This window comes from Scyliorhinus torazame, chromosome 15 (genome assembly GCF_047496885.1).
Source record: "Scyliorhinus torazame isolate Kashiwa2021f chromosome 15, sScyTor2.1, whole genome shotgun sequence".
In the NCBI taxonomy this organism is placed as follows: Eukaryota; Metazoa; Chordata; class Chondrichthyes; order Carcharhiniformes; family Scyliorhinidae; genus Scyliorhinus; species Scyliorhinus torazame.
This window is the reverse complement of record NC_092721.1, coordinates 214,607,019-214,621,205: the sequence shown is the minus strand read 5'-3', so window position 1 is coordinate 214,621,205 and position 14,187 is coordinate 214,607,019. Positions and strand designations below refer to the sequence as shown.

Sequence of the window (14,187 nt, the reverse complement as noted above, 5' to 3'; positions counted from 1 at the left end):
GCGCATGCGCGGGACCCAAGGTGCCGGGTCTCTGACGCCGAGCCGAGGCCGCGCCCCCGTAGATCGTGCAACGCCCCTGCTAGCCCCACGGAGGGGGGAGAATAGGGGTCTGGGAACGGGTGTCGACGCCGGAGTAAAACACTCCGGTTTTTACTCCGACGTCGGCACTTAGACTCCCGTTGGGAGAATCCCGCCCCATGTATTTAGGAGTGCATTAATTAGAGCTAATTAGGTAATCATTGCATTGATATTATTGAGTGTCCCTCAATACCTGTGTTTGCATCGAGCCGGAACCTGGTGCCTCCAGAGCTGGATTTTATTTGGTAACTGAGTCGGCCGTTCTCTCCCAGATCAACATCTTCGGCAACAACGTAGGAGATAACTGTGCCAATGGGCTGATTCTCTATCACACTGAGCACAGACGGGGAAAGGAAATGGGGGCTGTTATCATTTTCATCAGTTACAAAGACACGAACGGTTACTGCTGAGGATTTGCGTTGGGAGCTGTTAAGAGCTTGGTCCACAGCTTGTACCACGAGGAGGAAGAATGGATTCAGCTCACGGTCAATGGGTGCTCCCACTGTCAGTATCCCTGTGATTGGGTCAATGTGGAGGAAGGTCCCTGGGGGAGTGTGTTGGAGGAGCGAGTACCGAACCTCACTGTTGGGGCCACTTCCGTCTTTATCAGCTGCATGAAAGGTGTGAACAGAGGCTCCAATCTCTGTATTCTCACTGATAACAACCGTGATGGGATCCTCAGCAAAGTGTGGCGCATATTCATTGCGATCTTCGATATCAATCTCTACGATGGTGATTGTGCTGTGAGGAAAACCTGTGCTCAGGTCATCAACTGCAACCTCCAGCTGGTAATGTGAGCCCAATTCATAATCCAGTTCCTGGGCCAGGTAAATGTCACCTGTCAATCTATTCACCACCAAACGGCCATCCAGATCCGTCCCCCCAACCAGAGTGTAGGTCACCTGGCCATCTGCTCGTGCCAGTCGATCTTTGGAAGCAACTGAACCAATCCGAGATCCTGGGGCCATTCCTTCAATCGATCGGAACGTGACTGTGTTGCTGCCAGATTGGGGGAAACTGCTGGGGGAGCTCAGCACCTAATGGGTTAAAGAAAAGCAATTTGAAAGAGGATCTAAACACAGGGAAGCTGGATAAACACTTCAGGGGAGCGGATTAGAATGATATGCTGATGGGGTGCGATGACGGACAGATTCTGTGTTCCAGCTGTTCACTCAAATTCTAAATAAAAGTGGGATTGAAATCTCTGGCAGAGGATAAATCTCTGGCAAAGGAAAACAAGCAAGGAAGGCAGATAGTTCTGGAAAACAGGTGTCCCTCTCAGGACATTTTGCAGCCCAATTTCTATTTAAATCACATTTTAAACATAAAACAATTCACAGTAGCAATGAGCAAATCAAATTCTAAAACTCGGCCATCTAATATGTCAGAGGTCCAGCACCTTTGTCAAAGAGGGTTCGGGGTGTTCTGAAGGAAGGAAGCGAGGTCGAGAGACAGAAAGGTTTAGGAAGGGGATTTTAGAGTTTGGGCCGGAGGCCAGTGCTGGACTGATTGAAACCCGTATGAGGCTGGAATTGGAGGAGTTCAAACGCAGTCACAACCCTGGTTGAGATGACAGATGTAAGGTGGGGGAGACCATGGGGAGGGTGGGACAGTGGCCATGCCAATGGGCTGGGTTTATGATCGAGAGACATGAGTTCAGATCACACCACAGTAGCTGGGGGCATTTAAATTTGGTTAATTAAATAAAACAGAAATAATAAAAGCTACTTAACAGTAATGATGACCAGGAAACTACTGGATTCTTGTAAAAACCCATCTGGTTCACTAATGTCCTTTAGGGAAGAAAATCTGTCATCCTTACCCGGTCTGGATTACATGTGACTCCAAACCCACAGCAATGTAGTTGACTCTTAACTGCTCCTGAAATGTCCGAGTGAGCCACTCAATTATATACAACAAACAAAAAAGGTGAATAAACATAGAAACAGATCACCCAGCATCAACCTGAGCATTGGACACGTCAAAGCTTTGTGCAGAAGTTTGGCATGTGGAAATTCAAGACAAAGAAATACTGACAGGAGAGTTGGAAAACTATGAGCTGGATCCTTGTTAAAACAGCTGAGGGAAAGCATTGTGTGAAAGAAGATTTTAAAAGTGCTTTTCTTTTGAGAGTTGAGTTTGGAATCATTCGTGGGGGGACTTTGAGGAAAAACCTAGGGAAGATCGATTGCATCTCCCACTGGTTTCAGAGTGTGGTGTTGTCTGACCACAGTCAGCCTGGGGTTAAAGGGACTGTGTGCTTATTGAGAACATTATAGCGTAACATATAATGTGTAAGCTGTGCTAGCCTTGTATTTCAGTGTACATTTATAAAGGAGAATTATACTCAATTTTTTCATAAATTTGTTTCATAATTTGTTGTTGTTGAAAGTTAATTAGTTATCCTGTGACTCTGTTCCTCTATGTTTTCTAAAAAAAAGAGAAAAAGTTAAGAGTCAGGGTTCCATTCTGGGAACTTCTAGTGGGATAGTAACATCAACCCCCCGTAACAGCCTCCCCGAACAGGCGCCGGAATGTGGCGACTAGGGGCTTTTCACAGTAACTTCATTGCAGTGTTAATGTAAGCCTACTTGTGACAATAAAGATTATTATTATTATTACAAGGGCTCATTGGTAAGTTGGGGCGTTGGGGAGTCCAGAGGCCGTAGTGGGGATCCAGAGATCAGGGCGCCATTTCCTCTACTGGCAAGTAGGTGAAGTGCAGGCTCGATGGGGTGTTCCTCGGCAAGGCCCAGAAATTAAGCAGAGTCCCATGGGAAACGGGTGAGGACTCTGGGTCTGTACTCGTTGGAGTTGAGAAGGATGAGGGGGGATCTTATTGAAACTTACAGGATACTGAGAGGCCTGGATAGAGTGGACGTGGAGAGGATGTTTCCACTTGTAGGAGAAACTAGAACCAGAGGACACAATCTCAGACTGAAGGGACGATCCTTTAAAACAGAGATGAGGAGGAATTTATTCAGCCAGAGGGCGGTGAATCTGTGGAGGCCAATTCACTGAGTGTCTTTAAGACAGAGATAGATAGGTCCTTGATCAATAAGGGGATCAGGGGTTATGGGGAGAAGGCAGGAGAATGGGGATGAGAAAATATCAGCCATGATTGAATGGCGGAGCAGACTCGATGGGCCGAGTGGCCTAATTCTGCTCCTATGGCTTATGGTCGTATGGGATTATGGTTTTATGAAACACCCAACTGACACGCCCGATACGGGAATCTGTTCCATTTCTACCAAATCATGCCGTAATCCTCATCCTGTCATTCTGAGTTGATTGTAGGGTTGGTCGCAGTGTTTTGCTGAGGGTCTGTAAAATCATTGACAATTCATACTCTCTTCAGTTGGACAACGTTTATTTACCTGAACACGAACAGCAAGGGGTGTGGTCTGAGAAGGGAGGCCCCGGTCGCTGGCCAGCACTGTGAACTCGTACTCCTGCCTCTCCAGTCTGGACAGCACGGAGGCTGTACGCAGTTTCCCAGTGGTCGGGTGCAGAGAGAACTGCTGGGTCCAGGATCCTAGAGAGAGAGAGAGAGAGACGGACATGGAGTTTGTCGGATTGTGTAGATTGGGTGACAGTCAACTTCCAGCTCGCTTTCCAGAAAGGAAAACGAGAACATTGCAATTCCTTTACGGCAACATTGAAACGATAGGAGGCCATTCGGCCCTTCAACTCTCTGGTGTCATTCAATTGCCAGCAGCGCGGGTTCAATTCCCGTACCGGCCTCCCCGAACAGGAGCCGGAATGTGGCGACGAGGGGCTATTCACAGTAATTTCATTGAAGCCTACTTGTGTCAATAAGTGATTATTATTATTACATCATGGGAGATTTGTAGCTTAATTCTGTCTATTCTTTGACTCTGTAACAATTTATTATCCTTACCAATAAAAATAAAGCGAATCAACAAGTCTTACTCAGTGGTGACAAGTGTCTGGGAGGAGTTGATGGGAGGTCCACAGCATCTACTCCGGGTGACAACTGTCACTTGACGGCTCGTCACTATTTCATTTACCGACACTGTGAAGTGCAACTTTCACGTGAGGTTCCAATGGTCACTCTTGCTTTGGAATCTTTCCCCAAACGAGACCTTCTACAGGGATCCACCCCCGGTTTCAAACTCTCATTCTGATGTTCCTCCCTCCGTAGCATCAGCCTGAGCATTCACTCTCTGATATTCAGCCAACAGAACTCCACAACTTCACAGACTAGGAGTCACCAAACTCTGGGTCTCCTTAAATCTCTGGCTTCTCACAGGCTGATGTTATTCTCAGTCTGCAATTTCAACCTTGTCATTTAACTTGGAGCCTCTGCTCCGCACTCTTAACTCTACTGAACGGGATCTGCTCCAAGTTCCTGTTCTTGTTTCTGGAGTTAAGCATTTGGGACTTTCTCCCTGAAGTTCTCTCTCACTATAGAGAGTTGACTCTATCTTCGAGTAACTCATTTAAGATTCTTGCATTAATTTTCCTCAGTATTCTGCTGGTATGTCCAGCTAGAGAGAGAGAGAAAACTGCTCCTTTCACCTTCGGAGCATCTTCACCAAATGAACAAAAACTGATTTCTATTCCCTTGTGATCCCTCTGGTACCGTTGGCCGCCGTGAATCCCACCCCCGCCCCCGCCGAAGTCTCCGCTCCCGGAGATTGGGCGGGGGCGGGAATCCGGCCGCGCCGGTTGGCGGGACCCCCCGCTGGATTCTCCGGCCCGGATGGGCCGAAGTCCCGCCCAGGAATTGCCTGTCCCGCCGACGTAAATCAAACCTGGTATTTACCGGCGGGACCAGGCGGCGTTGGCGGGCTCCGGGGTCCTGGGGGGTGGGGCGCGGGGCGATCTGACCCCGGGGGGTGCCCCCACGGTGGCCTGGCCCGCGATCGGGGCCCACCGATCCGCGGGCGGGCCTGTGCCGTGGGGGCATTCTTTCCCTTCCGCCTCCGCCACGGTCTCCACCATGGCGGAGGCGGAAGAGACTCTCCCCACTGCGCATGCGCGGGAAACTGACAGCGGCCGCTGACGCTCCCGCGCATGCGCTGGGAAACTGACAGCAGCTGCTGACGCTCCCGCGCATGCGCCGCATTTCCGCGCCAGCTGGCGGGGCAACAAACGCCATTTCCGCCAGCTGGCGGGGCGGAAATCCCTCCGGCGTCGGCCTAACCCCTCAATGTTGGGGCTAGGCCGCCAAAGATGCGGAGACTTCCGCACCTTTTTGCCGGTGCGATGCCCGTCTGATCTGCGCCGGCTTTGGCGCCAGTCGGCGGGCATCCCGCCGTTGGGGGAGAATTTCGCCCCAGGTGAGAACAAGTTTGTTTCCTCCTGAGGGAGGGTCTCTGACCCGAGGGCAGAATCACAGAGTAAGGGGGGGGTTGCCCATTTCAGACAGAGATGAGGAGGAATTTCTTCTCTCAGAGAGCAGTGAATCTCTGGGATCCTTTACAGTGGCAGAGGCTGGGTTCAAGGCTGAGGTAGACAGATGTTTAACCAGTAAGGGAAACAAGGGTTTTGGGGGTAAGGTGGGAAAGTGGACTTCCATAGAATTCCAATAGTGCAGTCGGAGTCCATTCGGCCCAACGAGTCTCCACCGACCCTCGGAAAGAGCACCCCACCCAGGCCCACTCCCCGACGACCCAAAACACCATCAAACCTGCTCATCTTTGGACTGGGGGAGGAAACCGGAGCTCCCGGAGGAAACCCACGCAGACACGGTGCAGACTCCGCACAGACAGTGACCCAAGCCGGAATCGAACCTGGGGCCCTGCGCTGTGAGGCAGCAGTGCTAACCACTGTGCTACCCTGTTGAGAATTATCATTTTGGATTAGTCATAATTGTTCTGAAAGGTGGAGCAGCCTCGAAGGGCCGAATGGCCGACTCCTGCTCCTGTGTCTTGTGGTCACAAAACTTCATTAAAATGAAGCATCTTTTAAAGTGAATCTAAAAAGAAGTTTCCTTAAAACTCAACCGCAGGATTATAAATGAAACTTAAATTTAAAACGATACCTTGTTACTCATGCCCACGAAGACAAATATTAATCATTTAAACACATCTGTATTTCCCATCAACCTCATGACGTTTCACTGATTTCTGCTTCTTTCCACTTTCCAGCTTTCATGCCGTTTAGGATCTGACAGGATTAATGTACCTGCCACATATCGTGAATAGCCTCACTCTCCGTATTAAACTCCACCTGACACATTTTGTCCTGACTTCATTTCCTGTTTTTCCCGTTCACCCCATCTTACCCGAGAGAGAGTAAACGACAGTCCCATTCTCCCCCTCGTCTGGATCCTGCGCCTGGAGACTCGTCACCACACTTCCCGACGGACTTCCTTCAAAAACCTGCATGCACATAAAAAACAGATTGATGGAGCTGGAGAGAACAATCATTTTTATTCTCACAAGTAGGCTTACATAAATAATAATAGGGTAATTATATTTTGTGATTTCAACTTTACCAACATTAACTGGGATAGTCATTGTGTTAAGGGCTTAAATGGAGTGAGGTTTTTAAAATATATACAGGAGAACTTTTTAGTTCAACATGTGGAGGGTCCAACAAAGGACGGTGCCGTGCTGGACCTAATTCTGGGGAATGAAGCCCGACAGGTGGTTGGTGTGTTGGTGGGGGGGCATTTTAGTGATAGCGATCACAACATAGTACAATTGAAATTTGTTCTGGACAAAGAAATAGACACGTTGAAAAAAATGTTTTGGTTGAGGGAGAGCTGATTTAACAAAATAAGGCAGGATCTGGTCAAGGTAGATTGGGAACAGTTACTTGTGGGGAAATCTACAGAAGAGCTGTGGGGGGGGGGGGGGCGTTCATAAGGAAATGGGGAGGGTGCAGGTGCAACATGTTCCCTGTGGGGTAATAGGAAGGAGTAACACACCCAGAGAACATTGATGACACAGATATTCAGGATACGTGAGAAGGAAGAGAGAGGCTTTTAATAAATAGAAAGGGAGCAAGTCAACAGAGGCATTAGTGGAGTGCGGAAAGTGCAGGATGGAGTTTAAGAAAGCAATGAGGAGAGCAAAGAAAGGATATTAGAAAGCTCTGGCTGGTAAAAGAAGGCAAAATCCCAAGATATTCTATCAGAATATCAATGGGAAGAGGATAACTAGGGAAAGAGTAGGGCCCACTCGGGACCAAGGGGGAATCTGTGGATGGAGTCAGAGGACATTGGGAGTGTGATGAACAAATATTTCACATCTGTCTTCACCCAAGAGAATGAGGAGGTTGGTATGGAACTCGGGGAGAGAGACAGTGAGGTTATTGGGCAAATTGCCACAGGGAGTGAGGAGGTGTTGGAGGCTTAAAAGTGGACAAATCTCCAGGTCCGGCTGAATTGTTTCCCAGGATGCTGTGGGAGGTGAGGGGGGAGATTGTAGAGGCTCTGACCCAAGTTTTTAATTCCTCTCTGGCCATGGGGGAGGAGCCAGAGGACTGGAGAACAGCTAATGTGGTTCCACTAGTTAAGAAAGGCCGTAGAGACAAGCCAGGGAACTACCGACCAGTGAGTCTCACGTCAGTGGTGGGAAAACAATTGGAGAAGATTCTGAAAGAGAGAATCTATCTCCACTTGGCGAGGCGAGGTTTGAACAGGGATAGTCAGCGTGGCTTTGTCAGAGGGAGGGCATACCGAACAAATTTGATTGAATTTTTTCAGCATGTGAATGGATGAGGGTAGTGCAGTTGATGCAGTTTACATGGATTTCAGCAAAGCCATGCGAGCAGCTCAACAGATCATTAAGTACATGAGAAGAAAAGGGAAGAAAAGAAAATACATAATAGGGCAACACAACATATACAATGTAACTCGTTTGAGTTTAGAAGGATGAGGGGGGATCTTATTGAAACTTACAGGATACTGCGAGGCCTGGATAGAGTGGACGTGGAGAGGATGTTCCCACTTGTAGGAGAACTAGAAGCAGAGGACACAATCTCAGACTAAAGGGACAATCCTTTAAAACAGAGATGAGGAGGAATTTCTTCAGCCAGAGGGTGGTGAATCTGTGGAACTGTTTGCCGCAGAAGGCTGTGGAGGCCAAATCATTGAGTGTCTTTAAGACAGAGATAGATAGGTTCGTGATTAATAAGGGGATCGGGGTTATGGGGAGAAGGCAGGAGAATGGGAATGAGAAAATATCAGCCATGAGTGAATGGCGGAGCAGACTCGATGGGCCGAGTTGCCTACTTTTTTCTCCTCTGTCTTATGACCTTATGGTCCCTCCCTCACCCTCAGTCCCTCCCACACCCTCAGTCCCTCCTTCACTCTCGGTCCCTCCCTCACCCTCAGTCTCTCCCTCCCCTCTGCCTCACCCTCGGTCTCTCCCTCACCCTCGGCCTCTCCCTCACCCTCGGCCTCTCCCTCACCCTCGGCCACTCCCTCACCCTCGGTCTGTCCCTCCAGTCTGCCTCTACCTCACCCTGGTCCCTCCCTCACCCTCGGTCTCTCCCTCACCCTCGGTCACTCCCTCCCCCTCGGTCGCTCCCCCTCCGTCTCTCCCTCACACGGTCTCTCCTTCCCCTCTCCCTCCCCCTCCCCTTCGGTATCCCCCTCCCCCTCGGTATCCCCCTCCCCCTCGGTCTCTCCCTCACACTCGGTCTCTCCCTCACCCTCGGTCTCCCCCTCACACTCGGTCTCCCCCTCACACTCGGTCTCCCCCTCCCCCTCGGTCCCTCCCCCTCAGTCCCTCTCTCACTCTCGGTCCCTCCCTCACCCTCAGTCTCTCCCTCACCATCAGTCCCTCCCCCTTGGTCTCTCTCACCCTCGGTCTCTCCCTCACCCTCGGCCTCTGCATCACCCTCGGTCCTTCACCCTCGGTCCCTCCCTCACCCTCGGTCCCTCCCTCACCCTCGGTCTCTCTCACCCTCGGTCTCTCCCTCTCGTCTGCCTCTGCCTCACCCTCAGTCCCCCTTCAACCTCGGTCTCACCCTCCCCCTCCCCCTCGGTCTCTTCCTCACCCTCGGTCCCTCCCTCCCCCTCGGTCTCTCCCTCCCCTCGGTCCCTCCCTCACCCTCAGTCTCTCCCTTCCCCTCAGTCTCTCTATGACCCTCGGTCTCTCCCTCCCCTCGGTCTCTCACTCACCCTCGGTCCCTCCCTCCCCCTCGGTCCCACCCTCCCCCTCAGTCTCTCTCTGACCCTCGGTCTCTCCCTCTTCTCGGTCTCTCACTCACCCTCGGTCCCTCCCTCACCCTCGGTCTCTCCCTCACCCTCGGCCTCTGCGTCACCCTCGGTCCCACCCTCCCCCTCAGTCTCTCTCTGACCCTCGGTCTCTCCCTCCCCTCGGTCTCTCACTCACCCTCGGTCCCTCACCCTCGGTCTCACTTTACCGTGACTCTGAACCTCACGATCCAGTAGGTTTTGATCGGACACAATTGTTTAAAAAAACAATCATCTGAAATATTTCAGTAATTAGTTGAATTTAAAACTGAATATTTATTTGGTGAACTGAGACATTTAAATATTTGTTCACAATGACGGCCGACAGCATTTTGTATAATCAAATATTATTGTTCATTTCTGTGATATTCCCGGGTTAAGGATCAAGCTCAGATTGGCCGATTCCGGGTTTGATGAACGAATGTAGAATGTTGGCTGGTGTCTTTGAGCCCAGCTGTGCTCAGTAACTGTGCAAACCCATTGGACAAGCCGCATTTTCAGATTGTGTATATTCAAATCCGTTTGTTTACTTTCCATCAACTTTGCCAAAAATGAAGGATTTGTGAAAGTGTCGACACAGCGGTTTCACACTCCTGCCCCGCTCAAAGTTTTCTCCTGATTTATTTTGGCCCCCTCGATATTCTCGGATAAAGAGGGACCTCACCTCACTCCTCATTTCACTCTGATCATCCAACTCTGGGACACCTCAACCAACACTAGACACAGACCCAATTTGTGCCCCCCCCCCCCCGCCCCACTCCCCCCCATCCCCTGTGCCCCCACTCCCCCATCCCCCCTGCACCCCAACCCCCATGTCCCCATCCTCCCTGCACCCCATCCCCCACGCCCCCACTCCCCCCATCCCCCGCACTCCCACTCCCCCCTGCACCCCACCCCCCACGTCCCCACTCCCCCATCCCCCCTGCACCCCAACCCCCATGTCCCCATCCCCCCTGCACCCCATCCCCCACGCCCCCACTCCCCCCATCCCCCGCACTCCCACTCCCCCCTGCACCCCATCCCCCACTCCCCCCATGCCCCCACTACCCCATCCCCTCAGCACCCCATCCCCCGCGCCCCCACTCGCCCCATCCCTCCCGCACCACATCCCCCGGACCCCCACTCCCCCATCCCCCCTGCACCCCATCCCTCCTGCACCCCATCCCCCACGCCCCCACTTCCCCCATCCCCCCTGCACCCCATCCCCCGCACCCCCCATCACCCCTGCACCACATCCCCCCTGCACCCCATCCCCCACTTCCCCCATCCTCCCTGCACCCCATCCCCCACACCCCCATCCCCCCCAGCACCCCATCACCCCCGCCCCCACCTCCCCTGCAACCCATTCCCGTGCCCCCACTCCCCCATCCCCCCGCAACCCACCCCCCCGCACCCCACTCCCCCTGCACCCCACGCCCCGCCCCCCTCCACCCTCACCCCTGCCCCCACTCCCCCGCCCCCCACCACCCTGCCCCAGTCCCCCATCACCCCAGCCCCCATCCCCACTCCCCCCGCCACCACTTCCCCCATCAACCCCGCCCCCACTCCCCCATCACCCCCACTCCCCCTGCCCGCACTCCCCCATCCCCCCGCCCCATCACCCCACCACCCGCCCCCCATTCCCCCCTGCACCCCATCCCCCCCCCTCCCCCCCCACTCCAATCCTCAGTGTGATTTTGAGATTAAAACGCTGTGTAGACAGAAACAGGGAGAGGCGGGGAGTTAGCGCTCTCTGACCTCTGACCATTCTGGAAGAACCCTGTGACCTCACCGTTGCCCTTACCTGAACAACAAGCTCCTTTCCCACTGGCATGTTGGGGAAGGTCGGGGAATTGTCATTCTCGTCCAACACCATGACATGGATGGATCCGGTGACAGTCCGCGGAGGAGTGCCACCATCTTGTACCAGAACTGTAACCTGGTGACTGGCCTGAACTTCCCGGTCAAAGGTCACCCTCGAACTGACCTCACCTGGAAACAGAATGCAAAGAAACTTTCAGGCAATGACCGTCTCCTACAAGAGAGGATCTAACCACCGCCCCTTGACATTCGATGGCATCACCATCGCTGAATCCCCACAATCAACATTCTGGGGGTGACCATTGATCAGAAACTGAACTGGACCCAGCCACATTAATACTGTGGCTACCAGGGCAGGTCAGAGGCTGGGAATCCTACAGCGAGTAACTCACCTCCTGACCCCCCCAGAGCCTGTCCACCATCCAGACAAATATATGAATAGGGTGGGAATGGATATGGGGCGCGATTATCCGAAATGGAAACAGAGTGTTCGCACCATGGTGAACGACGGTGCAAAATGGGCGCGGGGACGACCGACTCTGTCCCCCACAGGGGCCAGCACGGTGCTGGAGTGGTTCACGCCGCTGCAGCCTCCCTTCCCAGTGCCAAATGGGCACCGCGCCAACCCGCGCATGCGCAGTGGTTTTACGCAACGCGCCGGCCCCAATGCAACAAAGTAGGCCCGGGGGGGGGGGGGGGGGGGGGGAGATGCCAGCCCGCCGATTCGTGGACCCCGATCGTGGGCCAGACCCCATTGGAGTCCCCCCAGGGGACGGAGCCCCCACCCCCACAGGCCGTTCCCGTCGGCAGCGACCAGGTGTGGACGGCGCCGGGGGACTCTGCTTTTTCCGTGTGGCCGGGCCGGAGAATCGGCGGCCCTGCGACCGGCACCGCGTCAAACACGCCGGGACAAATGGCGGCGAGTCTGTGCACCTCGGAGAATCGCCGCCGACCCGGCGCGGGGTTCGCAGAATCGCGCCCATGGGCTATGAAAGTGCAGATGGTTTTAGTTGAGGCAGGTACCATGGTCGGCGCTGGAGGGGCCGAAGGGCCTGTTCCTGTGCTGCATTGTTCTTTGTTCTTCGTACAAGGCACCAGTCAGGAGTGTGATGGAAAACTCTCCACTTGCCTGGATGAGCAGCTCCAACAACACTCAAGAAGCTCGACACCATCCAGGACAAAGCAGCCGCCTGATTGGCTCCCCTTCCACAAACATTCACTCCCTCCATCCCCGACGCACAGTGGCAGCCGTGTGCACCATCTACAAGATTCACTGCAGTAACTCACCAAGGTTCCTCAGACAGCACCTTCCAAACCCACGACCACTACCATCTAGAAGGACAAGAGCAGCAGATACCTGGGAACCCCACCACCTGGAGGTTTATAGACATAGACATAGAATTTACAGTGCCATTCGGCCCACCAAGTCTGCACCTGACCCTGGAAATTAACACCAGCGCAGGATTTGTGGAGTTCCGGCGACAGCAAATCTGGTGCCATACCTGAATCGATTCAGCGACAGCGGAGGGGCTAGCACCGCGGCCAGGTGGAACACAATCGATTCCAGTGAGAAACGGGCCGGGATTGGCCGGGTCCGTGATCGACACTCGGGAGGCTGACAAGCTGCAGCCGCACAGACACATTACACTCCCCGTGCACACTCACCCAGCCGCACAGACACATTACACTCCCCACACACACTCATCCCAGCCGCACACACACATTACACTCCCCACACACACTCACCCAGCCGCACACACACATTACACTCCCCACACACACTCATCCCAGCCGCACAGACACATTACACTCCCCACACACACTCACCCAGCCGCACAGACACATTACACTCCCCACACACACTCACCCAGCCGCGCACACACATTCCACTCCCCACACACACTCATCCCAGCCGCACACACACATTACACTCCCCACACACACTCACCCAGCCGCACAGACACATTACACTCCCCACACACACTCACCCAGCCGCGCACACACATTCCACTCCCCACACACACTCATCCCAGCCGCACACACACATTACACTCCCCACACACACTCATCCCAGCCGCACACACACATTACACTCCCCACACACACTCATCCCAGCCGCACACACATTACACTCCCCACACACACTCATCCCAGCCGCACACACACATTACACTCCCCACACACACTCATCCCAGCCACACACTCACATTACACTCCCCACACACACTCATCCCAGCCGCACACACACATTACACTCCCCACACACACTCATCCCAGCCGCACACACACATTACATTCCCCACACACACTCATCCCAGCCGCACACTCACATTACACTCCCCACACACACTCATCCCAGCCGCACACCCACATTACACTCCCCACACACACTCATCCCAGCCGCACACACACATTACACTCCCCACACACACTCATCCCAGCCGCACACACACATTACACTCCCCACACACACTCATCCCAGCCGCACACACACATTACACTCCCCACACACACTCATCCCAGCCGCACACACACATTACATTCCCCACACACACTCATCCCAGCCGCACACACACATTACACCCCACACACACTCATCCCGGCCACACACACATTACACTCCCCACACACACTCACCCCAGCCGCACACACACATTACACTCCCCACACACACTCACCCCAGCCGCACACACACATTACACTCCCCACACACACTCATCCCAGCCGCACACACACATTACACTCCCCACACACACTCATCCCAGCCGCACACACACATTACACTCCCCACACACACTCATCCCAGCCACACACACACATTACACTCCCGCACACTCATCCCAGCCGCACAGACACATTACACTCCCCACACACACTCATCCCAGCCGCACACACACATTACACTCCCCGCACACACACATTACACTCCCCACACACACTCATCCCAGCCGCACACACACATTACACTCCCCACACACACTCATCCCAGCCGCACACACACATTACACTCCCCACACACACTCATCCAAGCCGCACAAACACATTACATTCCCCACACACACTCATCCCAGCCGCACACACACATTACACTCCCCACACACACTCATCCCAGCCACACACACACATTACAC

The 14,187-nt window shown here is 53.5% G+C and overlaps 1 protein-coding gene across 2 annotated transcripts in view; it reads right to left on the bottom strand.

Annotated features, from left to right (window-relative positions):
• Window positions 1-14,187, bottom strand: part of LOC140392184 (protocadherin-16-like) — a 567,611-nt gene that overhangs the window by 165,497 nt on the left and 387,927 nt on the right. For both annotated transcript variants that reach the window (XM_072477567.1, XM_072477568.1), the window contains exons 7-10: window positions 11,040-11,227; window positions 6,332-6,428; window positions 3,456-3,613; window positions 272-1,115 (exon numbers count right to left, since the gene is read on the bottom strand). In XM_072477567.1, coding sequence (XP_072333668.1) covers window positions 272-1,115; window positions 3,456-3,613; window positions 6,332-6,428; window positions 11,040-11,227 — 1,287 coding nt within the window. The remainder of the gene's footprint in view (window positions 1-271; window positions 1,116-3,455; window positions 3,614-6,331; window positions 6,429-11,039; window positions 11,228-14,187) is intronic.